The following is a 26,310-nucleotide window of genomic DNA, read 5'->3' on the forward strand; positions in this document are numbered from 1 at the left end:
TGCTCTGCTATAGTGCAGATATACCTAGGGAACCAACTGGAGAAGAGAACAAATGGGAATTGAATGGAGTATACAAAAAAGCAGAAGGAAGAAGAAGTAAAAAAAGACATAGTCAAATCTGGAATTCCGAATGCTAAAATCATGGCAACATATCGCAAATGTAAGAAGCGAGCATGGACTCAGCGGGGGAAGGAGAATGGTAACGAGTTGCTTTGCTAGCTGATTAACTAAGCAAATCATCAAAGGCCGAGCTAGACTGTTGCTTGTTCTGGGGCTGGCTGGGCGTGGAGGAGGTGCTGGAGGGAGCTGGAGCACCCCAGATGCCGGCGCTAGCTTTTTCCTTGGCCATGCTGGCAAGGTTGGGGCCCTTGTGTGTGCCAGTGTTGGATTTCTGGATACCGGCGCTGGCGCTGGCGGTCGACCACAGCGAGCCGAAGGCGTCACCCGAGGGTTTCTTCGCTGCTGCTGAAGCTGGCTTGTTCGCTGTGGTGGGGGAAGCCACGGAGGACATGGAGGTGGTGGCACCGTGAGAGGATCCAGAATGTTGGGGCACGTGGACAGAGGTGAAGTAGTTGGGTGTGGCAGCTTGGTAACCGGAGGGCTTCTGCTGTTGCATCGGGGCCATCTGCGAAAGGGGAGTTGGGATCCCGCTGGAAGAGGGAGTGGGGGTGGCCGATTTGAAGCCAACTAGACCGTCGAGGTTGGCACCCTGCGAGGCCGAGATTGGCTGAGGCGCAACGAATTGGGTGTTCGAACTTGTGCTGGCAGTGGAAGCCGGAGGGGGATGCCGAACTGGTTTGACGACTGAGTAGGCTGGGTAGCCGGGGTTGCGGACTGGAAGTCGTCAAAGTCGTCGTCGTCGGCTGGGGTTGGGTCTAGTATGTTGAGAGCACTGCCGGCAGGTTGCTTGCCGGTTGAGGTGGAAGCTGTGGTTGTAACAGGCTCGTCGTCGCCAAAGTCGAAGAGGTCTGCCACAGGCGCAGGAGCTGGCTCGGGCTTCTTTGCTTGGGGCTTCGCCCGGGCGACAGGCTCACGCGGGCGTGCGGGGGCATCTCCCTCGTCATACTCGTCATACTCTTCGAAGCGGTTGGGCCGGCGTCCGGCGTCCTGGAAATCAACGCCAGCTTGCCCGCCAGATTCCCCACCAAAGCCACCGCCGTCACCGTAGACACCTCCGCTGTATCCACCGTACCCCATACTCTCACTACCAAAGCCTCCATAACGACCCGAGCCCGAGCTAGACATTCCTGATCCGGCACCCATACCACCTTCGAAACCACTGAACTTGTTGCGGTTGTTCTTGGCCTTTTTTCTTTCAGTCCGAATCTGATCCACATCTCCCAGTAATTTCACCAGCTCGGACGACCGGTTGCGCACATTGATACCCTGGTCCTTGCCGTTCATATCAATATAGTGGAACTGCCGGAGCATCCGAATCAACGACATGTGGGATCGTGCATCATCGACGACTCGTTCGGAACCGTTCTTGACAAGGAATTCAAGGAGCTGAAGACTCTATAAATTGGAGGAAAAATAGCGTTAGTCATAGCACATCCGCATACATAACCATGCTTCTCTTACCTTGTAAATCTGTCGCCATTCCTCTGCAGCCTTGTCGGTGAATCGCTTGTAGATAATGGGCATGATCTCATTGAGTAATTGGCTGTAGTAACGGGAGGTCAGCGCATGCGCATTGGTGTGGGTAAGATCGGGAAAAATGAACTGACTAGCTATGCGTTCCATTGGCAATATCCTGCATCAACGTGGTCGAGGCACCCCAGGGTTCATTGTTTGTAGCTTCCCGGACCTGACTTGTGTAAGCGTTGGATCGCATAACCTCCCCATCTTCACCCTGTGAAAGGTCATGTTGGTTTGCGCAGAGGCGATTGCATACGAACCTTGGATTCCATCTCGGTATAGTTCATGACAGCTATGACGGAATCACATCAGTTCCTGAATCAGATTATAAGACATGCAAGCTGGTTCGGCTTTGTTCACAATGCACTCGGACCAAGCGGAATTCAAACTTACCATTCTGCACCTTGCGAACACCGGCCTTGAGGTCATACAAGGACATGTTGCTGACCTGGTCTTTGAGGTTGGAGAAATCCATGGCGAGGGGTGACTGCTAGTCGTCAGGACAAATATGGGGAAACGAGTATCTAGTAAAAGAGATAATAGCAGCACAGGCAATTGGAAGCCTAGCACAGAAAGAATCAGAAATCCCTCAGGACTAACGTGAGCAGTTGGAGGGGGGAAGATGCCCGGTTTCCAGCTGGCAACCCGATTGAATGCGCCACGTCACGTGGCAACCCCTGACCAAGCCTTGTATACTTCCAATGGCTACAATTAACGACGGTTCTATTTTAAATTCTACTTTCTACTAGAAAGGTTCTCTGGAAAATTGAATTGTTTTACAATTGATACTGAATGGTATCATACTGCGTACATGTTATTCGCCCGTATAGACCGAACGCTATCGCTATCGAAATCAACAAAAATACCCATGGTATCTTAAACAAAGACAATAAGAAAAGATAAAAGAGAAGGGGAAAAAAGACAGGAAAAAAATAATGATATCAATAAGAATGTGCACGCAATTCATCCCTCATCAAGTCCATAAGCCATGGCTCTCACTCGTTATAGAACTTCTTCATGATCAAATGCAAGAAAAGGTTAACATTGACTCGCATCTGTCCGTCAAAGAAGTCCATGAATTGCGTGTTGTTGAACTGAGCCTGCAGCAAGTCGTCCAGCGGTACCTGTGCGTTGGCGCCGGGAATCATCATGACACCGCTGCTCCCGTCAATGGTGAATACACCAACTTCGTTACTTGAGATGGTCAAGTCGACCCGATCCCATTGCCGCTCGGCGTAGCCCTTCCAGGCAACCAGAACACCTCGGTCCGCCAGAGTGCGCGCAGAGTATTTGTAGGATCCGAATTTGAATATCTTGCCCGATTTTTGCAGCTCTCGTTGATGATCCCATTGTTTGGTGAACGGCATCAGGAATCGCTTCTTTCCCTTCTTGTTCTGTAACGTGATCATGGCCTGCTCAATGTAATCGTTGTATGTCTTGAGCTGCTGGTCTAGGTAGACGGCTTGGCCGCTGAGCCTCTGAGAGGTCAGGCGAGCACCCTCCAGTTCACGCTCTCGCTGAATTCTCCGACGATGCTTAGTACGGATGTCGGTCGCGATGGCGTTCAACAAATCCTGATAGTGGTTGTGACGATTGATTTTGCCATTCTGTTCAAGCCGAAGAATGTTTTCGAGTGCAATGCCCTTGAGCTCGGAATAGCTCATAGCACTAATGTCAATTAAGCTATTGGCTTCAGAGTAGGCGCCTCGTCGAGGGTTGTTGTTACTCAGTTCTTCCCGAACCAAAGTGTGCCACCGCTCCTCGTCCTCAACTGTCGGTGGCTTGAGCATGACGTCCATTAGGTTGGCACCGGTTTGAACTCGGATGATGTAAAGGATGCAGCGCTTAGTCTCCATAAAGAGTGTCTTAACATCTGCTTCGGGGTCTAGAAGGGAGAATTAGAAAAATGAACAGGTAGGGGCTTGTTTCGATCTCTTACCTTCAACCTGGGCCAGCTTGGGATTCAACGTCAGATTGATCTCGGTAGAGCTGACGCCCATCAATTCGCTCTCGTTACTCTTGACATTGCCAAGTTCGCGCACAAGTTCCTTGAGGAAGTCATCAGGGTGGGGGCACATATGGTTAATCTCAGACGCCACCAGCTGGTGAATCGAGAAGATGTCAGACATCTTAATGTACAGGGTAGGCTTGGCCTTGGCATAGAGATCATTGAATTCATCAATGTCGAAATAAGCCTCTGCATCCTGGACTGAGATCATTTGACCCCAGATACGGCCTAGACGCTGGATTGACTCTGTAAGGTAGTTGTTGAGCGGCTGCAGATAGACGTTCTCTACTCCAAAGAGTCTCCCAGATGCAATTTGAGCGAAGACCTTCGATATGTCTCCAAGATTTCGCTTTTGTTCTTGGGTGAGGCCACGATCGATCACACCATATTTCTCTGGCTCCAGAACAGCAGGCTGGAAGTAATTTTTCCACACCCAGTGCCCGACTGTCTGAAGAATCAATCCAGGGTCCTCACCAGAGAACCTCTGGAGTAGGTTTTGATACATCTGCTGCGCAAGATACCTGATACCGAATGGCATACGGTACAGGGAGTCCTCAAGGCCAAGGAATAATTGGTCAACAATGTCACGAAGATCCTGCAAATGCTGAATGAACGTCTCTCTGGTTTCGGGGTCTCTGATCGCTTCTTCTCTGGGAAGATCCGGTTGCCGGCGGCTTCGTTGGCCGGTCTGAAGCTCCTCGTTGTTGATTGCGGAACGGTAGATTTGAATCGGATCACTCTCCAGGTCAAGATCTGGGTTTTCGATAACAGACTCCTTTACGACAGCCCCCAAGACGTCGCGCATAAACTTCCGATCGCGTGATGACTTGGCATATGAGCCGAAGAGCTTGTTCCAGAAGGAGGTACAGCGCAAATATTCAGGAAGAGATGTGAAGCTTTCAATGTCCTCTTTGACGGATCGTGCCAGGAGCTTAATGAGATAATACTCCTCGCGTCGTTTCTGGGAGTATCCAAAGAGACCCATCATCAAGTGGCGGATCCGCTCATATTCCTTGTCAGAAGTGTTGACCTCGCGCAATCGCCGGAACAAGCGAGCCAGATACTGTGACTGGGTTTGGAGAAGGAAGAAAAACACCTGATACTGGTCCAACTTTTTCCTTGAGGTCTTGTTAAGGGCCTTCAGATCGTAGGGATCCTTGGAAGAAATCTCAGTGTTAGATAGCAAGTTGCCAATGTGACCACCAAAGTGCTTTTGGTGCTTCACGACTTCATCCAGAGTAATCTTGTTCTTGACAAGAAGAGCAATCTTGATATCAAGTTGACTGATGTACTGTTCAGCAAGCTCGTTTTGTCGCACTTGTTGAACAACCGCCTTTCGCAGACGCTCGAACTCGATCTCTTCGTCGAAGTCGAAATCGCTGTCGTTGAGAAGGTGCACGAACCCCTTGACTGTTCCAACGGGTGGATTCTTTCCGCTGGTCAGACTCTTATAAGCCTGACCTTGGATGCGGGCTCGGATAACACTCTGGGCCTTGATCACCTTCTCCATGTTTTCATTATAATGCTGGCGTCTTTCCTCAAAGCGGTTGCATACAATGTGTCCTCTGACGCGTGCTTGGAAGTCTGTGATGAAATCCTCCTCTACCTCAAGATCGGTCAGGATCTCACCAACTTCAACTCGCGCGAGCATTGCCCGACTTAAAGATTGGAGTTGAACAACTTCTTCCTCGTTATCCTCAAGCTGAGACAATATGTCGCCCACCTCCATTCGTGAGATAGCAGCACGAGCCAGGGCCTGAAGATCAACAATGGCATGTTCATGCTGCCCCAGTTCATGCCGTTGTGCAAGTAGATAGTTTCTGTGGATGACGCCACGGGATCGGGACTGTAGTTCCAAGATAGAAGGTTCCTCCTCGAGCAATGCGGTCCTCTGGGCATCCAATGCTTCTCTCAAAGCCTGTCCCCTGAGAATAGCCTGCAGGTCGATAACTGGCAACAGATGTTCCGCAAGCTCGGAAAGAATGGCTGAGGTGTCTTTTCTTACAGCAGCGGCCCGCACGATAGCTTGCAATGCAGCACATTCATTTTCTGTTTCTTCTAGTGCCTCCAGCAGCAGAGTTTGGCGTTCTCGAGCAATCAGAGACCTGATAGTTGATTGAATGCAGATAATTTGGGATGCTTCGTTGTTGAGCAGAACCTTCATCTGAGACAAGTTCTGACGAGCAATCGATCCTCGAATTACTGCCTGCAGCGACTTGACGGGTGTTTCCATTAGTTTTACCTCGTGGGAGTGAGCACTCATTTGTCTTCGTTGCAAGGTACCGCGGATGGCAGCTTGGAGCGATTTGACAGAACTACCAACCTGCTGCACCTCCTGAGACTGAACATTCATTTGTCTTCGTTGCAAGGTACCGCGGATGGCTGCTTGTAGCGACTTGACGGAGCTGCCAACCTCCTTCACCTCCTCAGATTGGGCATTCATCTCTCGTCGTTGTAAGGCACCACGGATGGCAGCTTGAAGCGACTTGACGGAACTGCCAACTGGTTTCAGCTCTCGAGACTGATCCTCCATCTGTTTGCGTTGCAAGGCACCGCGAATAAAAGCTTGAAGTGATCTAACATCATTTTCAGCATATCGAGACTCTTCGTATTGGTCACCAACATTCATGCGTTGCAATGCACCTCTTATCGCGGCCTGGATCTGCTTGATACCAGACTCTTCTCGTCGTGCAAGAGTTTGTAGCTGACTAGCCTGTGCGCGAGCCCTAGACCCCCGAACCAGGCTCTGAAAGTGCAGAACATCTGTTTCCTGAGATTGTCGCCATTGCTTGTCACCTTGTTGACCGCGACGTACAATGAAGCCTCGACTAATAGCCTGCAGCCCAACTGCAAACTGGAGCATGCTTAGTCGGTATTCACTAATTTGCCGTGCCCAATCTCCACGCAGACGTGACTGTAGCTCAATGAGGAGGGGTTCAAAGTCCCACAGATCGTTCATCGTGTTGCCAAGCTTTAAACGCATCATAGCTCCTCTGACTTGAGCCTGGAAATCACAGATTGAGGCTTCATTTTCGTGTAGCTCTCGATCAATACGATCCTCCTCCGATTCAACAGGCTCGGGTTCCGGTTCCGGTTCTGCACCAAAGTTTGCAGCCATACCTGCAAAGCTAGGCATGCTCACGCCGGCCTTGTCCAGTCCTTTTTGGGTTTTCTCAAGTTCGTGATGTTCAAACTCAAGCTGACCAACCAAGTTACCCATTCGGAAGTCTAGCATGCCATTTTTGAAGAGCAACCATGACAACGCGTGAATGCAGTGTATGACCTTGGGGATGTTTTTCTTTTCATACAAGTCGATGAGTTCGAATCGAAACAACTCTGGCAACTCAATCTCATCAAGGAAACGGAAGAACAAGGCGATGTTGTCGGAATGGCGATATTGTAACTTGGGGTGTCGGAAAATGCGAAGGACTTTGCCCGCATACATTGCTTGCACCACCTCCGCCAAAGTGACGCCGTCTCGCAGTCCTTCCTCCAGCTGAACGATTGGCGGAATTTGCTTTTGAATTACATCCTCAATCCACTGTTTGGCTTCTCCTATATGGCACAAATACTCGTATGCTTGGATGAATTGTCGCTGCTGGTCCATCCAATTTCCGGCTGCCCATGAGGACGCCTTCGGCTTTTCGGGAGATACTGCGCCATTCCTTCCGGCTACCGAGTCCGCTCGCTTAAGCCTTCGTCGGCCTTGTAAACCCACCACAGAGGCTGCGGCCGCGCCGAATTCATTTTCACCGGACTGCGCAAACTTCGAGAGAGTTCTGAGATGACCCGTGGATGATTTTTGCAACGTTTCAAGTTCGGGTGCAGAGAGTGCAGCAGTCAGCTGCGGGGGATGAGCACTGTGAGCCAATGTCTTTTGGGGAGATGAAGGACGCGATGTTCCTGGCACGGGAGACCAGTTGCGGGGAGATGTAGGCGGTGGTGGGCTCTGTGGTTCGTAGGTGTGTGTTTGGTGACGCGGGGACAGATTTTCATGCGGAGACAAATTTTCTTTAAGATGGAGATGACGCGATTCGGGGGTGCTGGGTCGATGGTCCTTCCACGGGCGTGATTCATTGATTGTTTGGCTTCGTGAATGTCGGTACCCGCCAGTATTCGCGGTTGACAATGAAGTATTAGGGGCTTGTGGTAGTGGTCGGAGAGATCGGCGAATATTGTCGTACGCTGTACCAGCATTTGACCAATTTCCTCGTTCCATTGCGTCTGTAACAGTCGTTCCTGAGCTTATACTGCTTGCCTCGCTCTTCCCTCGGAAGTGACCCAAATTGTGTGATGTCGATGCATTAGAGGAAACGGTGCTAGTCCGACTAGGTGCAAACGAGCTTGAGGCGACGGAATATGCAGACGAGTTCGTGGACGCTGTCGACCCGTGTCGTAATGGACTGGTGGACTGCGAGGGAAGGTCCGTCTGGGCCCGGTTGAGGGATGGAAATTGAGTCGACATCATTTAATCTCAGGACGGTATGCAAAATTGGATTGAAAAATGTCGCGCTCCTTTGACCGCATCCCTGCTCTGGTGGTAGATGCGGAATGCGCGGGTTAAACAAGGTCTCCAAGACCTTTTCCAGAGAGACGTTCTAGATTGGATACCATTCAAGGGCAACCTCCCATGACTTATCTGCGGAGAAAATCCAATTAAATGATGCGTGACTTGTGTCAATAAGGTCTGGGCTCGTGGATCCCCGATGATGGAATTGTTGACGGTGGGGGTGCAAGTGCGACCAAGATTCCCCAAAGTGGGCGCAGGGGGCACAACAAATCTCCAGATCGGGTATGGCGCAATCAGGTGATTGTGGCTTGTCGATCTTGGGTCACGTGGTATTAAGAACTAAGAGATTGTGTTACTCAACAAGTCATACATTGGACATGGATCCGTTAGTTACTTACTACTCACTTTCCATTATTCTCGAAATTGGCAAAGTCCCTCACGGTAAATTTCTCGATATGCTGAACATTCCTTCCAATCCAACATCGGACGTATCAGAATACCTGCAGTCTTGGCAAAAGTGGCTTGTGCAATTACCCAGGTTTAAGTGGGCTCGTAGTCCCGTGCGACCAACACACCTGGGCAGCTTTCAACCTTCGATCACCAAGTACATTGTAGGCCGCCAATTGATACGCATATGCATATTCCATGCTAGCTGGTACTTTTAAGACTTTGATTGCTTCCGATAGGGACTTGACACTTTTTGGGGGCCTTTCTCCACTAAATATCGTGCTCGATACTCTTATCTTCTGTCAAGATCGATCGGTGTTATTGCAAGACATCCATAAGACATCCATGGATATCCTGGACTATTACAATGAAATACTAAGAAAGTCAAACTCATGTAAATTAAGAAGGCTTACTAACAGCTGATGGAAGAATTTAAGGCATGATTGGAGATTGGTAACCAATTTTGGTGCTCTATATCCTGCGCGTTCTCCAGGGATATATATATATATATATCTTCCGAGAATTCTTATTCGAAATGTATCTTTATATCAATCCAGCATTACAGACAATATTACTCACAACCCAAATTCAAATATATCATAAATTTCCTTGTATGTCCACCTGAATGACTACCTAGGTAGGGTTGGTTGGAAGCAGACAAACACCAAAAAATGGCGAAATACTCCCAGCGCGTTCGAAAGGGAAGTTGCCGGTTGAACCGACCCCGCCAACAACCTTGAAAAGAGACCACCTGACAAACCTTGTTTCTGTTCTTGTTATATACCTATCACCACTGACTCGGTGAATAAATTTGCTTCCTTTCCATCATTTTTATCATGGCTTCGCTACCTTCTCAACCTCGCTACATCTACAAGATTGTTCCTTCCACTGCACCAGTCCGCGAGCCAATTCCTGAGCGGCTCACGGTAAGCGAACTGGACAACAACGATGGTTTCATCCACCTCTCTACGGCGCATCAAGTTGGAGGCACCTTGAAAGCATTTTTCACCGAGGAACCACTTGTCTATATATTGCGAATCGAGTATCATCGCGTGATCCAAGATATCCGGTGGGAGTCCCCAGACGGGAAAGTGTCTGGTCCTCGACCCGGCGAAGGACTTTTCCCAGTAAGTTGAAATGTCAGTCTCAGATTGAATTTTGCTGAAATAAAGTCTAGCATCTCTATAATGGACTCAAACTGGGCAGAGAGGAGATTGAGAGTGTCGCGATCTGGCAGAATGACGAGGGATGGGACAAAGCTCTCACTGCAGGGAAGCCGTGGCTCCTGTACTGACTTTATGTCCCGTTACATTTGAATTTGATAGAAATGGCAAGCACACGCTCAGCACAATGTTCTGACGACATCTCCACTAGTAGACAATGCTCCCTGCAACATTACTTAGTCACCAAGCGGGTAACAGTGCAATATCTGCCCATCTATAATGTATGGTTATTGCATATTAGTCACATTGTAAAAAAATCGTGATTGGAGGTGTAGGATATTGACAACTCACAGTATAGAGAAGCTTCCGCACTAGCCAAGAAGACGAAGCTTGTCGCAACCTCACTAGGCTCGCCTGGTCGGCCAAGACGAGCCTTTCGGCCCCATCCTTCCATCTCTTGGGCATCTCGAGTGTCGACTTGGATTGGTGTATAGATTGCACCTGGACTAGAATTAGAAATGCGTCAGTATGTAAATTCAAAGAGGGATGAATGGATAATCCTCACGCGACAGCATTGACCCGAATACCCTTGGGGATCAAGTATGTTGCTAAAGACCTAGTAAAACCAATGATAGCCCCCTTCGTTGAAGCATAATCAATCATGGTCCCTGAGCCACGGAAGGTCACAACGGAAGAAGTATTGATGATCCTACAGCAAGTGCGTGCACATGTGAGTATTTGATGGTTTAGTTTAGAAAAAGTACATACGAATCACCTCGTGCCATGTGAGGAAGAGCAAACTTCGCCATCGCAATCATCTGGATGATATTGGTCTTGAAGATGTCTTCAGTCTTATCTAGATCGGTTTTCTCAAATTCCGCACATAGGTACTGCTTGGACGCATTGTTGACAAGTATATTGACCGTGCCGTATCTGTAGACTCTCGGAGTCAGTCATTGGCTAATACCAGGGACAGTACTCTAGGCTGACTTCTTCACATGTTCATGAACTGCGTGGTGACAGAACTCGCGGTCTCTCAAATCACCTGGAATAAGGAGGCATGTCCGCTTCTCTTGCTCAACGGATTTTTTCGTTGTCTCTGCATCTGGCTGTTCCGAGGGCAGATACACTATCGTAACATCTGCACCCTCTCTTGCCATCAGAATAGCAACTGCTCTTCCAATTCCAGAACTAAGAAATGGTTAGCCCATTTAAGTTTGTTCCTGTGAAGTTGCTAGACATACTCTCCCCCAGTGACTAGAGCATTTTTGCCTTGCAGTTTTCCGGAACCTGTATATTCAGAAAAGCCGTGAAGACCCTCCAATTTGGTCGATTCACTGGGCTGTGTCATTACGCTCTCCAATCTAGCACACCATATTAGTAGAAGTATTGCGCTCGGGTAAAGAATTACTCACCCCGGCTTGTCCTGAGATTGTGCTGCCGGTGCAGGCTTGAAGGTGCCGTGTTCACCCATCGGGGATTCCATGCCAATAGCAGTAGAGCTGTTTAATGTTTAGGAAAATGTTGTTTAATATGGAGGAGAATTAGATAGATGCGCCGCCTTTAAAAGCCTGTCTTTGGCGAATCTTTTACTATCATTCTGTCGTCACATTGCCAGAGGCGTACGGGACTTGAAGCCGATAATTGATGAGGTTGCTGCTCTGTTGCACGGCCAACCATGTTAATAAACCCTGGAATTAGGTTCCTCCGATGGCTTTATATATGAATCAAGAATGGCATCCTGGTACTTATAGCAACTGACGTTAGACCATCACTACCAAATGCAAAAAATTGAGCTGTATGTCAATCATCAATAGGTATGTCTAGATCATTAGGAAAATATATTTCACAAGAAGAGTGCACATTAGAATCACACCTAACAACGTTACATTATCCTTCTAAAGGAAATATTAACACCATCTACTCCGTACATGGTAGTACTACCGTTGTACCTGCATCGATGTATATCTAAGCATAAACAAGCTCACCGCCTCCGGAGATCTCGTTTACCAACCAATAAGAAGTACGAACGGTGAAAAAACCAGTACGCTATACCAGAAATAGACAAGCTCCTTTCTGGCTTGGCCGTGCACGGAAGAGAAAAGGAAACAATTTTTCGCTCGACCTTTTTCTTCTTCTTTCTCTTCCTTGGGAAAGCTCGACTTTCTCCATCAGCAGAACGTTTCTTTCTGTTGATTAAGATTTCCCTCGGGTCGTGTCTCACTCATTATTTTAAGCTCTCTTTCTTTTAACCATGCCTATCACCGCTGGTGACGCAGCACCTGGCGCCGCCATGAAAGCTGAGATCACCGACTACGCCAAGGCCATGGAGGTTTTGGATACCTACACCACCCTTGATGGCCTTGATGCGGATACCCTGCTCGACTCTGACAAGCACGGTGCATTGACCTACAATGATTTCCTGATCCTGCCCGGTTATATCGGTAAGCCGAACCCCGCAGTAAAAAAAAAAAAAAAATCTTGCATTTTTCTAACCCGCACAGGTTTCCCCGCTTCCGATGTCTCCCTGGATACCCCTGTGACCAAGCGTATCTCCCTGAAGGCTCCCCTTCTGTCCTCTCCCATGGACACTGTCACCGAGCACAACATGGCTATCCACATGGCTCTGCTCGGTGGTCTGGGTGTTATCCACCACAACTGCTCTGCTGAGGATCAGGCCGAGATGGTCCGCAAGGTTAAGAGATATGAGAATGGTTTCATTCTGGACCCCGTTGTCATCTCTCCCAAGACCACCGTTGGTGAGGCTAGGGACCTCAAGACCAAGTGGGGCTTCGGTGGCTTCCCTGTCACTGGTAAGATACCCCATCTACTTCTCCCAGCACCTACCCCACCCACTTTGCATGATGACCATCCTCTTTTAATTATAACTTTCGTTCCACTGCAGCAACGAAAGTTGCACTGTAGAGAACCAGATTTTATCTGAACAATTTGTCTATTTTGGATATTGTCCTCACATAAGCTTTCAGCAGCAAATGCTAATGTTTGAACATAGAGAACGGAACCCTCAAGTCCAAGCTCGTTGGCATGGTTACCTCGCGTGACATTCAGTTCCACACTGATCTCAATGAACCCGTGACTGCCGTCATGGCCACGGATCTTGTTACTGCCCCGGCTGGCACCACCCTGGCCGAGGCCAATGAAGTCCTCCGTCAGTCCAAGAAGGGCAAGCTCCCCATTGTCGATGCCAACGGCAACATCGTCTCCCTGCTTTCCCGCTCTGATCTGATGAAGAACCTCCACTACCCTCTGGCCTCTAAGCTCCCCGACTCCAAGCAGCTGATCTCTGCCGCTGCCATTGGTACTCGTGAGGAGGACAAGCAGCGCCTCCAGCTCCTTGTTGAGGCTGGCTTGGACATTGTTATTCTGGACTCTAGCCAGGGTAACTCTATGTACCAGATCGAGATGATCAAGTACATTAAGAAGAATATGCCCGAGATCGACGTTATCGGTGGTAACGTCGTCACCCGTGAGCAGGCTGCTGCATTGATTGCCGCCGGTGTCGATGGCCTGAGAATTGGCATGGGCAGCGGTAGTGCTTGTATCACCCAAGAGGTCATGGCTGTTGGTCGTCCCCAGGCTGCTTCCGTGCGCAGCGTTTCATCCTTCGCTGCTCGCTTCGGTGTTCCCTGTATCGCCGATGGAGGTATCCAGAACGTCGGCCACATCGTCAAGGGTCTTGCCATGGGTGCCAGCACTATCATGATGGGCGGTCTCCTTGCCGGTACCACCGAGTCTCCCGGTGAGTACTACGTCAGCAACGAGGGCCAGCTCGTCAAGGCCTACCGTGGCATGGGCAGTATCGCCGCCATGGAGGATAAGAAGGCCGGTGGTGACGGAAAGGACAGCAAGGCCAGCAACGCTGGTACTGCTCGCTACTTCTCCGAGAAGGACCGTGTCCTTGTTGCCCAGGGTGTCGCTGGCTCCGTCCTTGACCGCGGATCCGTCACCAAGTTCATTCCTTACCTGATTGCCGGTGTCCAGCACTCCCTGCAGGACATTGGTGTCAAGAGCCTGACCGATATGCACGATGGTGTCAACAAGGGCACCGTGCGTTTCGAGATGCGAAGTGCCAGTGCTATGACCGAGGGTAACGTCCACGGTCTCCACAGCTACGACAAGAAGCTTTACTCGTAAGATCCAAGCTTTGTAAGGGTTGACTGGACCTTTTGTGAATACATCATCGGGGTCACGCCGATAGATGATGAGGCCTTGAAAATTAAAATAAGGGTATAGGATAGGAGTTTACGATTTGAAGATTTACGCCATTTCTGGTAATGAGCATACACGTTTTATTTTTCTCTCAATCTATTCCAACTGTAACTGTAAACGTCACGTAGAGGGTTCATGGAATGTTGCCCGAGCACATGGCGCTGCATTCGGCTAAGCTCGATGAGGTTAAGCTACACGCGGGGTACCGAGGAACTGCCTAGGCTCTCGGGTCTTTGCCTATCACTATATTGAGAAGCCGAGGAACAGGAACGGCTTCGAGGCCACGATGCCTTTTATCTGTCAAAGATCTATTTCTCGTCACTTATCACAACGATTGGGTCATCGATTTGCTGTTAGTCTTGTTTTTCGGACATCTCTTGCATCGCATATTGCCTCGGTTCAGTCATTTCAGCGCCCAAGCGATAAGTCCGCTTTGAGACAATACACGACTACAATTTCTTCCAATCCTCTGAAAATGTCCAGCTCAAAACGTGATAGTGAGCCCGCGGTGCCCCGGCCTAGTTCTAGGTAAGCTAGCAGCAAGGGACCACATGACTGGTGATGTCCACAGGGAGACATTTCATAAATAGTAAAAACTAACTATTATATAGCGTACTTCTGATATCCCCAAAGAATGAAATCCTTCTTCTTCATCGCGTGAAGACCTCTACGTCGTTTGCCTCTGCGCATGTCTTTCCAGGTGGCAACCTATCCAGCCAAGACGGGGAATGCCCACCACCCGAAGACCTAGCACGGCATGAAGATTCCCCTAGTTACCGACGTGCAGCGATAAGGGAACTCTTCGAAGAGAGTGGAATCCTTCTAGCTAAAGACCGGAACTCCGGGAAGATGCTTGCCGTCGACGAGCCTATCCGAGAGGCAGGCAGACGGCTCATTCATCAGAACAAGACCACCTTTGATGAATGGCTGAAGCAGCAAAGTGCTGATGCGGAGCCCGATATAGGTAAGTGTCTAGCTCGTGTAATTGAGACATGAAAGCAGCACGCTGACTCTACAGGCCAATTAATTCCCTTTACTCGCTGGGTTACGCCAACAAATGCCCCCAAGCGATACACCACTCAGATGTATCTGTATTTCTTGCCTTTGCCCATCAACGTGGATAAGAAGCTTCTCGACCAACTCCCATCAGAGGGAGAGCACGAGGAGCACCAGATTCCCACGAGCGATGGGGGAATCGAGGTTACGGAGGCACAGTTTCTTCCAGCCTCAGAGTGGGTTAGTCGTGCCCAAAAGGCAGAAATTATTCTATTCCCACCACAGTTCCTTCTTTTGCATTTGGTGTCGGGATTCCTGGACAGGGAGCCTCGTGCAGATGCTTCCGTGGAAGAGATGGAGAAGCGTCGTCAAGCGCTTGTTAAGTTTGTTCATTCGGGTTCTCCCCCATGGACAGAAAAATGCATATCTCCAAAAATGCTTCTTATGACCAGCGATGGGCGATCTGTGTTAGGACTGAATGATCCCGGACCTGAGCTGAAAGGGTCTTCCAAGCGAGGTGAGTCCGAAAGAGTGGTTCTTGTGCGGTTTAAAAAAGGAAGTGCACGAGAGGTGGCCGTGGGATGGAAGAAGGACGTGTTACAGGAACAAAGGGAAAAGAGTAATCTGTAAAATACTTACATTTACCCATAACTAGTACAATCAGCCCTAAATAGACGTATCCAGCAATCGATATGAACATTAGAGTTGAAATTGCCACGGCCTCCAGTACGGTTTCCACTAAAGCCACGCTTGCCCCACTTCGGCCACGCCAGCCCTCGATAAAATGTCACATGACCCACACAAATCATTTGAGGTCTTCAATTTAATGTGCGGCAGAAAAACCCTCCACCTCCAACCTCACCGTCGCCCGTCAAAACCTCAACACCAAACCCGCCAAAATGGAGAACGACAAGGGAGAGATCGTCGATCTGTACGTGCCATGGAATTTACACCCGTTCTCCCAGTCCCAAAACACCCTGTGCCCTGTGTCTGCGTGGCCGCATACAATCAGCAATCCCATCTCGATCCCAAGCCAAAGAATTGGACCCAGTGCGATCGGAGAGTGCGAGGATTGAAAAAAAATCTACAGCGCTGCTTAATTGCGATCGTTGGCGAGCCACCAGAAAAATTTCCAGGACACACAGGGTATCAGAGGGGAACACATTCACTCGCAAAACTCCAAAAAGAAGAACCCAGTCAACTAACATGACCCCCCTCTCAACAGCTACGTGCCCCGCAAGTGCAGCGCCACCAACCGCATCATCAAGGCCAACGACCACGCCTCCGTCCAGCTCTCCGTCGGCAAGGTTGACGAGAACGGCCGCTACACCGGCGAGAACCAGACCTACGCTCTTTGCGGCTTCATCCGTGCCCGCGGCGAGAGCGATGACTCCTTCAACCGCCTCACCCAGCGTGATGGATACCTCAAGAACGTCTGGGCCGCCTCCAGCCAGCGCTAAATCATCCGCAGCAATGTGGTTTTTTTCTACCGGGTGGTGTTGACGGGTTTATTTGATGGTACGTTATGATCATCTACATACATCCTGCATGTTTCATGTTCGAAGGCTAATTCGTCACAGAGGAACCGTGGCTTGATGGTCCGTGTTCGGGGAGTTGGTTTCAAGACCAAAAAAAAGGACGCAAGGGATATAGTTCTGTTCCTTAGTTCTTTTTTTTTCTTTTTCTCCTCTGAGAAACTCCTGTTTTCCTACCTATCTCTCGAAATGAATGGAATATCGACGACTTAATGGGTCAGGTTTTTTTTTCTCTATGAATATCGCCTGTTCTCTTCCTGTTATAGACTCCCACCCAACCTCATGAAGCACAAGCCAAAAAAAAAAGCTATGCCAAAAATCGAAACGATATCCCTTTCATATATTTCTTAGTCTCTGTCTGTTTCCTATTCGTTTATTACTTTCCCTTCTCGGCATATCAAGGCCTCCTCATTCTTTGTAGGCCCAGAAAACCAGACTGGTTCGCTGGTCTTGGTCTTCGGTGTCTCTAGCTCCATGAGTGAGGAGGTAGAAATACTTTTCATTGCCGAAGATTATGCTTCCGAGCTTTGCCTGCTGAAGAGCCACTGCTGCAGAGATCCATGCACCGGGGCACAGATACGGGTAAGACATCCATTGTAGACAGACACATGCTAGGTGAATAGCATTTCGACAGTCGGCTTTTTTACTCAATTGTCTCTACATCGACTGGCTATGCTGGATTCGTTTTTTTATCAAGTATTTTATTCACATCTTGTCCATCGTTGATATGTAATACGTTTCCTTCCACATAAACTCGTGATTGCAAGCGGGAAACCCCATAAGCAAGACACAACTAAAAGCACGTTCTTTGGTTTTTTTTTCTTCTATGTGTATTTTCCTGTTTAATCCTTCTCAAGACGAACAGCCGGGTTGGTCTCAATGAAGTTCAGGTCGACCTTGTGACCGAGCAGTTCACGAATGTTGCTGACGGCGTACCTAGAAGATATTAGTAAATGAAAATAAAATGGTAGGTGATGCAACAACGTACTTGATCATAGTAGGTCTCTCCAGACTCAATCCCCATCCGTAGACTCTCAGGTCCTTAGGCAGACCCATAGCCTCCAGCATCTCCGGACGGAACATGCCACTGTTACCGATCTCAACCCACTTGCCCAGACCGTCGTGGTAGCCGAAGATCTCCATACTAGGCTCAGTGTAAGGGTTGTAGGCGGGCTTGAAGCGCAGCTTGTGGATGCCCATCTTGGCGAAGAAGACCTCCATGAATCCAATCAGGCCACCAAGGGTCAGACCGAAGTCAGCAATGACACCCTCGACCTGGTGGAACTCTGCCAGATGAGTAGCATCGACGGACTCATTTCGGAAGACACGGTCGATACTGAAGAAGCGAGCCGGCCGGGGGTTGGCGGCCAGCTTGTGCAGCATGTAGGTCGAGATGGAGGTGGTGTGGGTGCGGAGCACCAGACGGAGCGACTCATCCGCGCTCCAGGGGTAGCGGTAGCCAATGGAGCCGAACTTTCCGTGCTCGTGGACCTCGCGGACGTTGTCCCAGTACTTCTTGTAGTCGAGGGCCTTCTCGGACTTTAGTTGTGCGGGGCGGTGGGGGTCGTTGGGAGGATCTTCGCGAGGACCGTCTGCCACGGCAGGGTCGGAGATGTAGAAGGTATCCTGGAGATCACGGGCGGGGTGTTGCTGGGGCACGAACAGAGCGTCGAAGTTCCAGAAGCCGGTCTCAACAAAGCGGTTGGTGGGCATCTCCTCGAAACCCATGTCGAAGAAGATGCTGCGGAACTCTTGGCGGACCTTGTTCAGCGGGTGTAGTGTACCAGATGGAGTCGGGGCGCCCTTAGCATTGAAGTTGTAGGGCTTGAGGTGCGCCGTCTTCCACGAGCCACTGGTAATCATCTCCGGGGTGAGGTCGGTCTGCTCCTTGACAAATTTTGGGGCGTACTTGGGACCCTTGGTGATCCTGAACGAAATCTCCTTTGCCAGACCGATCAATTTTCTCCGCTTGAGGTCAGCCAGGACCTTTTTATCCTCCAGAGTCTTTGTTTTTTGAACGGAAAGCAGTTGCTGTTGCGTCTCATCGACAATTGAGTCTGCGGATGCCCGCAGCAAATCCTGGTCCTTCTTAATCCAGCCACGCTTGAAGGCATTTCCTTGGCCAACTTTGGCATTCTCCTTGCCCACAATTCCGGGCAAGTCGGAGATCTTCAATCCGTCCATGGCAGCAAGTACCACGGCGAAGACCTTGGCCTCGTGACTGCCATTGGCGGCAATCTCCTGACCCTCAGCAGTGAGAGTAACAATTTCCTTCTCTAGGGTCTCATATTCGACCATCTGGCGTGAATCAAGGCGGTCGAGCGCACTCTTAACGTTCAATGAGGGGGTGGAGGGGAAGGCATCGTTGGAGAGGATGGGCGCATCAGACGCGGACAGGGCGTCCAAAATCTGGTTTGTCAAGTCGGACGCCATGGCTGCAGCCTTCTCCTGCAGAGTCAATTTTTGACGGGTGTTTTGAAGGTCGTTCTTTTGATCGGACAATATTTCACAGAATTATGACTCTGCGGGATTCCAAAAGATAAATACGTCAGGGCACACCGACCACTTGTGCTGTTTCCACCCCGCCATTTGATTGTTTACTGTTGACCAGTTGACTTGCTGATGAGTTGCCCTTAGAGGGACACATCCACGGTCTACCATCCACCATTCTAACATTTGAAGGTTAGTTAGGAAATAACGTATCTGCTAGTTACCTCCAACATTGTATATTGCAGGTATCCTTTTTTTTTCTACTGGATTTTATTTCATCTATAAAGGATCTATACAGAATCATAACCCATTACAAACATGGTTTCCTTTTTTTCCTTTTTTTTTTCCCCGGAGCTGTCAGTACATATATATGTTGTAGTAGTGAACAGCTTTCATATCCTCACCACCGCACGAGGTCCCCATGTGACCAATAGACGGGGCCAATACCTTAACCAAGGAAAACGGAACATCTGGAGACGCTAAGCCCGACGGCTCAGCCACCAAAAAAAGACGCAAATTGCGATGTAAATCAAACTATGGATCTGTGGCAGTACCCTAAAACGAACAGACATTTCTCGTTGGTTCTGTATAGGCTCAGACTAACTACGACTGGATCCCACTAGATCCCAGCTAATTGTTCTTCAAACTCTGTCTCGCCTATCGTTTCCTCTGGGAATAAGAAGGGGATGAGAAGTAATTTACCATTCAAAGGATATGGAAATAGGCTATTGAGAGCAAAACCACGAACCGGAGCCACCTTATGTGATCGACACTAGTTCCAGAGTCGATCACTTCTATACCTGGAGATGAAACGGGAATTGTGTATGTTGTACTCCGTAAGGAGTATCGGTATTGATATACCTAGGTAGGTAACTATGTAGTTAGTTAACTTGATACTTGGTATGTACATATAGATACATTATGCATGTTGATATAACATACGAAGTACCTCAGATATATATACGGAGTACCCATGTAGGTTTACCCATGTAACTAGGTATACAATATAACATACTAGCTAACTAATAACTAGATCAGTCCGTGCATCCCCATACAGTCACCTGGGCATTGATTTCAAAATGTGCAGAAACATAACCCATTTTTTTTCAGAACCTATTTTTACCCAATTTGGTCCATTTTATTCTATTTTTTTCTTCTTTTTCCTGATCACAGGCGATTTATAGATTCTACCTAACACATTTGAGACACATAGAAAGAACAAAAAACTCCCTCCAAAAAAATTATTCCCCCCTCCCCCCCAAAAAACCCCAAAGAGGCGACATACTATCACCGCCCCTTTCAAAATCTCTTTCCCCCTCCCCCCCATCCAAATTCCCGCTTTTCTCTTCTCATCCTCAAACCTCCTTTTTTTTGGGGGGTGATTTGATAAACTTTTTTTTTTTCTATTATCTGTTGTTTCTAAGTTTCTTTTTGTCTTTTCCCCCCCGCAGAGCCATCCGAAGTGGTGGCTTACATAACCGGGCGCGTTCTCCAGGGCTCCAGGGCTCCAGGGCTCCAAGGCTTATCCACCTATTTTCCCCCTTCCCGACTTTCCCAAGGTTTCCCAGATTCCCTTTCATATCTATCCCCCCGGTTGACTCGGGTTCTATTTTATTCCTATCTTCTATTTGGACTTGCCCCCCTCATGTCGCCTTAATTAGACTATATCTCTGTCATCCGGTCAGGATCCAGACTTAACCAAGTGAGTGATCCTGAAGCTTTATTATCTCTGATACCCTACATCCCATAATTCTCAACTAGGGTTATTGGTACTATAAAATATGTCTTGGATATTTTGTACTATGAACTAACCTATGTAGGCCACAATGGCTAGCGCGGACGAGACACTCGTGGCCGCGGCTGCCGTGCTGCAGAATCTAGCAAGAGACGAATCTATCCCCGGTTCCTCTTCGCCCCCATTTGATTTCCAGTTAGCCAACGGTACCAAATCGGCCAAACTTCCCGGAGAAAACAGTCCCGCCAAGGAAGCCTTCGAAGCCGAGCTTGAGGCCCTGGTGCGCCGCGTGCACAATCTGGAATTCCAAGCTGTCAGTCACCACAATTTCCAACAGCAGGCGGACCCCTACCAGACCACTCCGTCTGCTGAAGAGACCAACGAGAGGAATTTCTTGAGGACATTTGGGCTCTCTCGCTTGTCGTCCGGTCAAGATTCTGACTCTCTGTCACAGCAGCAAAAAGCGATCCCGGTCCCCGCGGACGAACCGCCCCTGGGAGAAATAGACGACGAATCCGATGATGAAGATGATAACGGCACCCGTGTCGTGCGGGAGGAAGATATTAGCTTCCTCCGCAACCACGTACAAAAGCAGGCCGAGGAGATAAGCAGCCAAAAGGATATTATTGCTCAGGTTCGCGACGAATTGCAGAAACAGGAGGAGCACACTCGCCGTGCTCTTACCAAGGTCGAAAATGAGGATGTCGTTCTCCTCGAACGTGAGTTGCGTAAGCACCAGCAGGCCAACGAGGCCTTCCAGAAAGCTTTGCGTGAAATCGGTGGTATCATCACTCAAGTCGCCAACGGTGACTTGTCCATGAAGGTCCAAATTCACCCGCTGGAAATGGACCCCGAAATTGCAACCTTCAAACGAACAATTAACACTATGATGGATCAACTACAAGTCTTTGGTAGCGAAGTGTCTCGTGTCGCACGCGAAGTCGGTACTGAAGGAATACTCGGTGGACAAGCCCAGATCACTGGCGTCCATGGTATCTGGAAAGAGCTTACGGAGAACGTGAACATTATGGCCAAGAACTTGACTGATCAAGTGCGAGAAATTGCCGCCGTAACTACCGCGGTCGCCCACGGTGATCTTAGTCAGAAGATTGAGAGCCGGGCCCAAGGTGAAATTCTGGAGTTGCAACAAACGATCAATACCATGGTAGACCAACTCCGAACGTTTGCAACAGAAGTTACTCGAGTCGCGCGTGATGTCGGTACGGAAGGTGTGCTGGGAGGACAAGCTCAGATTGAGGGTGTCCAGGGCATGTGGAACGAACTCACGGTTAATGTCAACGCCATGGCCAACAATCTTACTACGCAAGTGCGAGATATTGCTACTGTTACAAAGGCTGTCGCCAAGGGTGATCTCACGCAGAAGGTCCAGGCCAACTGTAAGGGAGAAATCGCAGAGTTGAAGAATATTATCAATTCCATGGTGGACCAACTACGACAATTCGCACAGGAAGTCACCAAGATTGCCAAGGAAGTCGGTACCGATGGTGTTCTTGGAGGCCAAGCTACCGTGAATGATGTTGAAGGAACATGGAAGGATTTGACAGAAAACGTCAACCGCATGGCCAACAACCTGACCACGCAGGTGCGTGAGATTGCGGATGTCACTACCGCGGTCGCTAAGGGTGACCTAACCAAAAAGGTTACTGCCAACGTACAAGGAGAAATTCTCGACCTCAAGAGCACGATTAATGGCATGGTGGATCGTCTCAACACCTTTGCTTTCGAAGTTAGTAAAGTGGCTCGTGAGGTCGGCACAGACGGTACCCTCGGTGGTCAGGCCAAGGTCGACAACGTGGAAGGAAAATGGAAGGACCTGACGGACAATGTGAACACCATGGCGCAGAATTTGACGTCTCAGGTCCGAAGTATTTCCGATGTCACGCAAGCTATTGCCAAGGGAGACTTAAGCAAAAAGATCGAAGTACATGCCCAGGGAGAAATCCTCACGCTTAAGGTCACCATCAACCACATGGTGGGTCGACTCGCCAAATTCGCTACTGAGCTTAAGAAGGTCGCCCGAGATGTCGGTGTTGACGGCAAGATGGGTGGACAAGCCAACGTGGAGGGTATTGCGGGTACTTGGAAGGAAATTACCGAGGACGTGAACACCATGGCCGAGAACTTGACATCGCAAGTCCGTGCTTTCGGTGAAATTACCGATGCTGCCACCGACGGTGACTTTACCAAGTTGATCACGGTCAACGCGTCTGGTGAAATGGACGAGCTGAAGCGGAAGATCAACAAGATGGTTTCCAACCTGCGAGATAGTATCCAGCGAAACACTGCCGCCAGGGAAGCTGCCGAACTCGCCAATCGCACCAAATCAGAGTTCTTGGCCAATATGTCACACGAGATCAGAACGCCCATGAACGGTATCATTGGAATGACCCAGTTGACCTTGGATACGGATGATCTCAAGCCATACACCCGAGAGATGTTGAACGTCGTGCACAACTTGGCGAACAGTTTGTTAACTATCATTGATGACATTCTGGATATTTCCAAGATCGAAGCCAATCGCATGGTTATCGAGAGCATTCCATTCACCGTCAGAGGTACTGTCTTCAATGCTCTCAAGACCTTGGCTGTCAAGGCCAACGAGAAGTTCTTGAGTTTGACCTACCAAGTTGACAACACTGTTCCTGATTATGTCATTGGCGATCCATTCCGTCTCCGCCAGATCATTCTCAATCTTGTTGGCAACGCTATCAAGTTCACCGAGCATGGTGAAGTTAAGCTCACTATCCGAAAGTCGGACAGAGAACAATGCACCACCAACGAATACGCCTTTGAATTCTCAGTGTCCGACACGGGCATTGGAATTGAAGAGGATAAACTTGACCTCATTTTCGATACCTTCCAACAAGCCGATGGCTCAACCACCCGCAGGTTCGGCGGTACTGGGTTGGGATTGTCGATTTCCAAGCGTCTTGTAAATTTGATGGGTGGTGACGTTTGGGTAACTTCCGAATATGGACATGGAAGTACCTTCCACTTCACCTGTGTGGTGAAACTCGCAGACCAGTCTTTGAGTGTCATTGCCAATCAGCTCTTGCCATACAAGAACCACCGCGTGTTGTTCATCGACAAGGGCCAGAACGGTGTTCAAGCTACCAACGTCATGAAGATGTTGAAGAAGATTGACCTAGAGCCGTTGGTTGTGCGGAATGAAGAACATGTTCCCCCGCCCGAGATCCAAGATCCTTCTGGCAAGGAATCAGGCCATGCCTACGATGTTATTATTGTTGACTCGGTGGACACAGCCCGTGTCTTGCGGACGTTTGACGAGTTCAAGTACATTCCGATTGTGTTGGTCTGTCCTTTGGTGTGCGTTAGCTTGAAGTCAGCTTTGGACCTTGGTATCAGCTCATACATGACTACCCCGTGTCAGCCGATTGATCTTGGCAACGGTATGCTACCAGCATTGGAAGGCCGGTCAACGCCGATCACCACCGACAACTCACGTTCATTCGATATTCTTCTCGCGGAGGATAACGACGTGAACCAGCAGCTTGCCATGAAGATTCTTCAGAAGCATAATCACAATGTGTTTGTTGTTGGTAACGGGTTGGAAGCTGTCGAGGCTGTCAAGAAACGTCGTTACGATGTTATTTTGATGGATGTTCAGATGCCAGTCATGGGTGGCTTTGAAGCCACTGGCAAGATCCGTGAATATGAACGCGAGAGTGGGCTTCAACGAACCCCAATTATCGCACTCACTGCTCACGCCATGTTGGGTGATCGGGAGAAGTGTATTCAGGCCCAGATGGATGAGTACTTGTCCAAGCCGCTCAAGCAAAACCAGATGATGCAAACTATCCTCAAATGTGCTACCCTTGGCGGGTCGCTATTGGAGAAGAGCAAGGAGTCTAGGATTTCGAGCAGCGGGGAAATGCACCCCAACTACTCAATGAACGAAAACCAACAGCCGCAGGCCCCACAACAACGGTCAAAGCAGCAGCCCTTGCCGTCCCCTCGCCCGGTTGTAGATTCCCGGTCTGTCACAAGCTCTGGTCCCATCGCCCGGGGCAGTGTGGTCAGTCCCTCGGAAGAGAAAGAAGAGGTGATCGACGAGCGGGTACGTTAGCTGTATGTTCAGATTCGAACTCTCAAAACAGCTTGGCTAATTATCTCCAGGCATTGCTACGATCCAACAGTACATGAGTTTAGCATATTTTATTTCCATGCAGATGATTTCGATGCGACTATACCCTGTCTATATGAGTGTCTATATGAGTCTCATCTACTTTTGTCTACTTCATACCCACCTACGTCTTTCCCCTCCCGTCTATTATGATTATCCGTCATCAACCTCCACCATTGCATTCGCTTTTTTTTTCTTCTGAATTTCATTTCTCCTCCTATTGGAGGTGGTGTTTGGCGCAGTCTACGATTGGACCTGGTTTGATCTATATGGAAGGATGACCGAATAGGGGAGTTTTCGCTTATCAGAGGGGCGCTTTATTCTTTTTTTTACCTCTTTCTCTACCACTTTTTTTCCTCTTGACCATCTAGCCTCTCGCTTTTTCGTCCCACACCCGAAGCATCTTTATGCCGTCCATTCTTGTACTGTATTTAGTTTGCTACCGATCATATCAAGCGCGGCACAAGAACACCGCTCAATTTCCTCATGGTCTTTTCTTTTCTATCGTTTATGGGTATCTCCCACTTAGCTCGCTGCTGCGAGCTGTCTCACGATCTATCTGTTCTAGACTACCTATCTTTAACGCTTCCCAACCCTACATCGCGTGCTCTATTTTCTTCATGGTATACCTGACGACATCAATTATTCTTCTATGTCCTACCTAGATTTTGGCTATTCGATCAGTACTGGTGTTTTAGGCAGTTTCTGGCACCGACTTTATATATACAGTCCCTCTTCTCCTCTCCCTCTTTTATTATATTTTATTATACTCCCTCCCCTTCATGTGTCCATCTTCTTCCATCCCTATCAGACACAATGAACACGCCTTCGTTTCTCATCCACATGATATTTTACCGGAGTCTCAAAAGAACCTCTTGACGGTGTGGCTGCCTAGTTGTTTGCCCCCAATGTCCTTCCTCCTGTTAGATATATATTCTTATCTCTTCGGAAGTCTATAACTTATGTCATCTCACATACGTCCACGAACCATCGGAAGTAATTCTTTCCTGGATTTCTAAGTGTGGATGACAGAATCATCACTAGCACGCTCTTGATGTTGCTTTCGCTGCAGGTGATCTTCTCTCTTACTCAGCGGCCCACGTTCTTAGGAATCGTTTGGAAGCTGTCTTCACCTAAAAAAGATTCCTCGGCTATATCCAATATCCTCCTAGAATATATAATCAGCGGCAAACTATAGAACACGGTTCAAAACGAGAGAAATATTTTACTATACATAACGTACGGCTTAGTGCACCCCTCGGTCTATTTTTCTTATATAAAAACTGCCTGATTTTTATTATAGATAGATGATTACATTTCCAACAACTTTGGTGGGCAGATGTCTAATTTTCTGATAGAAATAAAAGCCAATAAAAAGCAAAGTCCCAAGTGG

At 48.8% G+C, this 26,310-nt stretch overlaps 9 protein-coding genes across 9 annotated transcripts; 4 read left to right on the forward strand and 5 right to left on the reverse strand.

The window, feature by feature from the left end:
* Positions 1 to 223: 223 nt before the first annotated feature.
* N7516_004711 (ENTH domain-containing protein) lies at positions 224 to 2,113 on the reverse strand (the record flags this gene model as incomplete). The annotated part of the gene is made up of 6 exons (XM_057217431.1): positions 224 to 709; positions 757 to 1,515; positions 1,582 to 1,663; positions 1,728 to 1,807; positions 1,899 to 1,930; positions 2,032 to 2,113. The coding sequence occupies 6 exons, from the start codon at positions 2,111 to 2,113 to the stop codon at positions 224 to 226; spliced, it is 1,521 nt and encodes a 506-aa protein (XP_057079314.1).
* Positions 2,114 to 2,633: 520 nt separating this feature from the next.
* N7516_004712 (putative Ras GTPase activating protein) lies at positions 2,634 to 8,114 on the reverse strand (the record flags this gene model as incomplete). Its single annotated transcript, XM_057217432.1, has 2 exons — positions 2,634 to 3,523; positions 3,578 to 8,114. 2 exons carry the CDS (start codon positions 8,112 to 8,114, stop codon positions 2,634 to 2,636), a joined length of 5,427 nt encoding a protein of 1,808 aa, XP_057079315.1.
* A 1,325-nt stretch (positions 8,115 to 9,439) lies between these two features.
* On the forward strand, positions 9,440 to 9,897 carry N7516_004713 (DUF952 domain-containing protein; the record flags this gene model as incomplete). The annotated part of the gene is made up of 2 exons (XM_057217433.1): positions 9,440 to 9,730; positions 9,781 to 9,897. 2 exons carry the CDS (start codon positions 9,440 to 9,442, stop codon positions 9,895 to 9,897), a joined length of 408 nt encoding a protein of 135 aa, XP_057079316.1.
* A 105-nt stretch (positions 9,898 to 10,002) lies between these two features.
* Positions 10,003 to 11,252, reverse strand: N7516_004714 (oxidoreductase, short-chain dehydrogenase/reductase family; the record flags this gene model as incomplete). The annotated part of the gene is made up of 7 exons (XM_057217434.1): positions 10,003 to 10,040; positions 10,118 to 10,272; positions 10,332 to 10,475; positions 10,535 to 10,699; positions 10,757 to 10,957; positions 11,011 to 11,130; positions 11,182 to 11,252. The coding sequence occupies 7 exons, from the start codon at positions 11,250 to 11,252 to the stop codon at positions 10,003 to 10,005; spliced, it is 894 nt and encodes a 297-aa protein (XP_057079317.1).
* A 768-nt stretch (positions 11,253 to 12,020) lies between these two features.
* N7516_004715 (putative IMP dehydrogenase) lies at positions 12,021 to 13,921 on the forward strand (the record flags this gene model as incomplete). Its single annotated transcript, XM_057217435.1, has 3 exons — positions 12,021 to 12,210; positions 12,271 to 12,579; positions 12,780 to 13,921. The coding sequence occupies 3 exons, from the start codon at positions 12,021 to 12,023 to the stop codon at positions 13,919 to 13,921; spliced, it is 1,641 nt and encodes a 546-aa protein (XP_057079318.1).
* A 550-nt stretch (positions 13,922 to 14,471) lies between these two features.
* On the forward strand, positions 14,472 to 16,452 carry N7516_004716 (uncharacterized protein; the record flags this gene model as incomplete). Its single annotated transcript, XM_057217436.1, has 5 exons — positions 14,472 to 14,524; positions 14,608 to 14,960; positions 15,015 to 15,509; positions 15,830 to 15,923; positions 16,218 to 16,452. 5 exons carry the CDS (start codon positions 14,472 to 14,474, stop codon positions 16,450 to 16,452), a joined length of 1,230 nt encoding a protein of 409 aa, XP_057079319.1.
* A 483-nt stretch (positions 16,453 to 16,935) lies between these two features.
* N7516_004717 (uncharacterized protein) lies at positions 16,936 to 17,118 on the reverse strand (the record flags this gene model as incomplete). Its single annotated transcript, XM_057217437.1, has 1 exon — positions 16,936 to 17,118. The coding sequence occupies one exon, from the start codon at positions 17,116 to 17,118 to the stop codon at positions 16,936 to 16,938; it is 183 nt and encodes a 60-aa protein (XP_057079320.1).
* A 251-nt stretch (positions 17,119 to 17,369) lies between these two features.
* On the reverse strand, positions 17,370 to 18,960 carry N7516_004718 (phenylalanine--tRNA ligase subunit alpha; the record flags this gene model as incomplete). The annotated part of the gene is made up of 2 exons (XM_057217438.1): positions 17,370 to 17,463; positions 17,516 to 18,960. The coding sequence occupies 2 exons, from the start codon at positions 18,958 to 18,960 to the stop codon at positions 17,370 to 17,372; spliced, it is 1,539 nt and encodes a 512-aa protein (XP_057079321.1).
* Positions 18,961 to 20,843: 1,883 nt separating this feature from the next.
* Positions 20,844 to 24,937, forward strand: tcsC (putative two-component osmosensing histidine kinase (Bos1); the record flags this gene model as incomplete). The annotated part of the gene is made up of 2 exons (XM_057217439.1): positions 20,844 to 24,851; positions 24,911 to 24,937. 2 exons carry the CDS (start codon positions 20,844 to 20,846, stop codon positions 24,935 to 24,937), a joined length of 4,035 nt encoding a protein of 1,344 aa, XP_057079322.1.
* Positions 24,938 to 26,310: the final 1,373 nt, after the last annotated feature.

The sequence above is a fragment of the Penicillium verrucosum genome, assembly GCF_028828655.1.
Source record: "Penicillium verrucosum strain IBT 35672 chromosome Unknown utg000001l_segment0_segment0, whole genome shotgun sequence".
Lineage (NCBI taxonomy): Eukaryota > Fungi > Ascomycota > Eurotiomycetes > Eurotiales > Aspergillaceae > Penicillium > Penicillium verrucosum.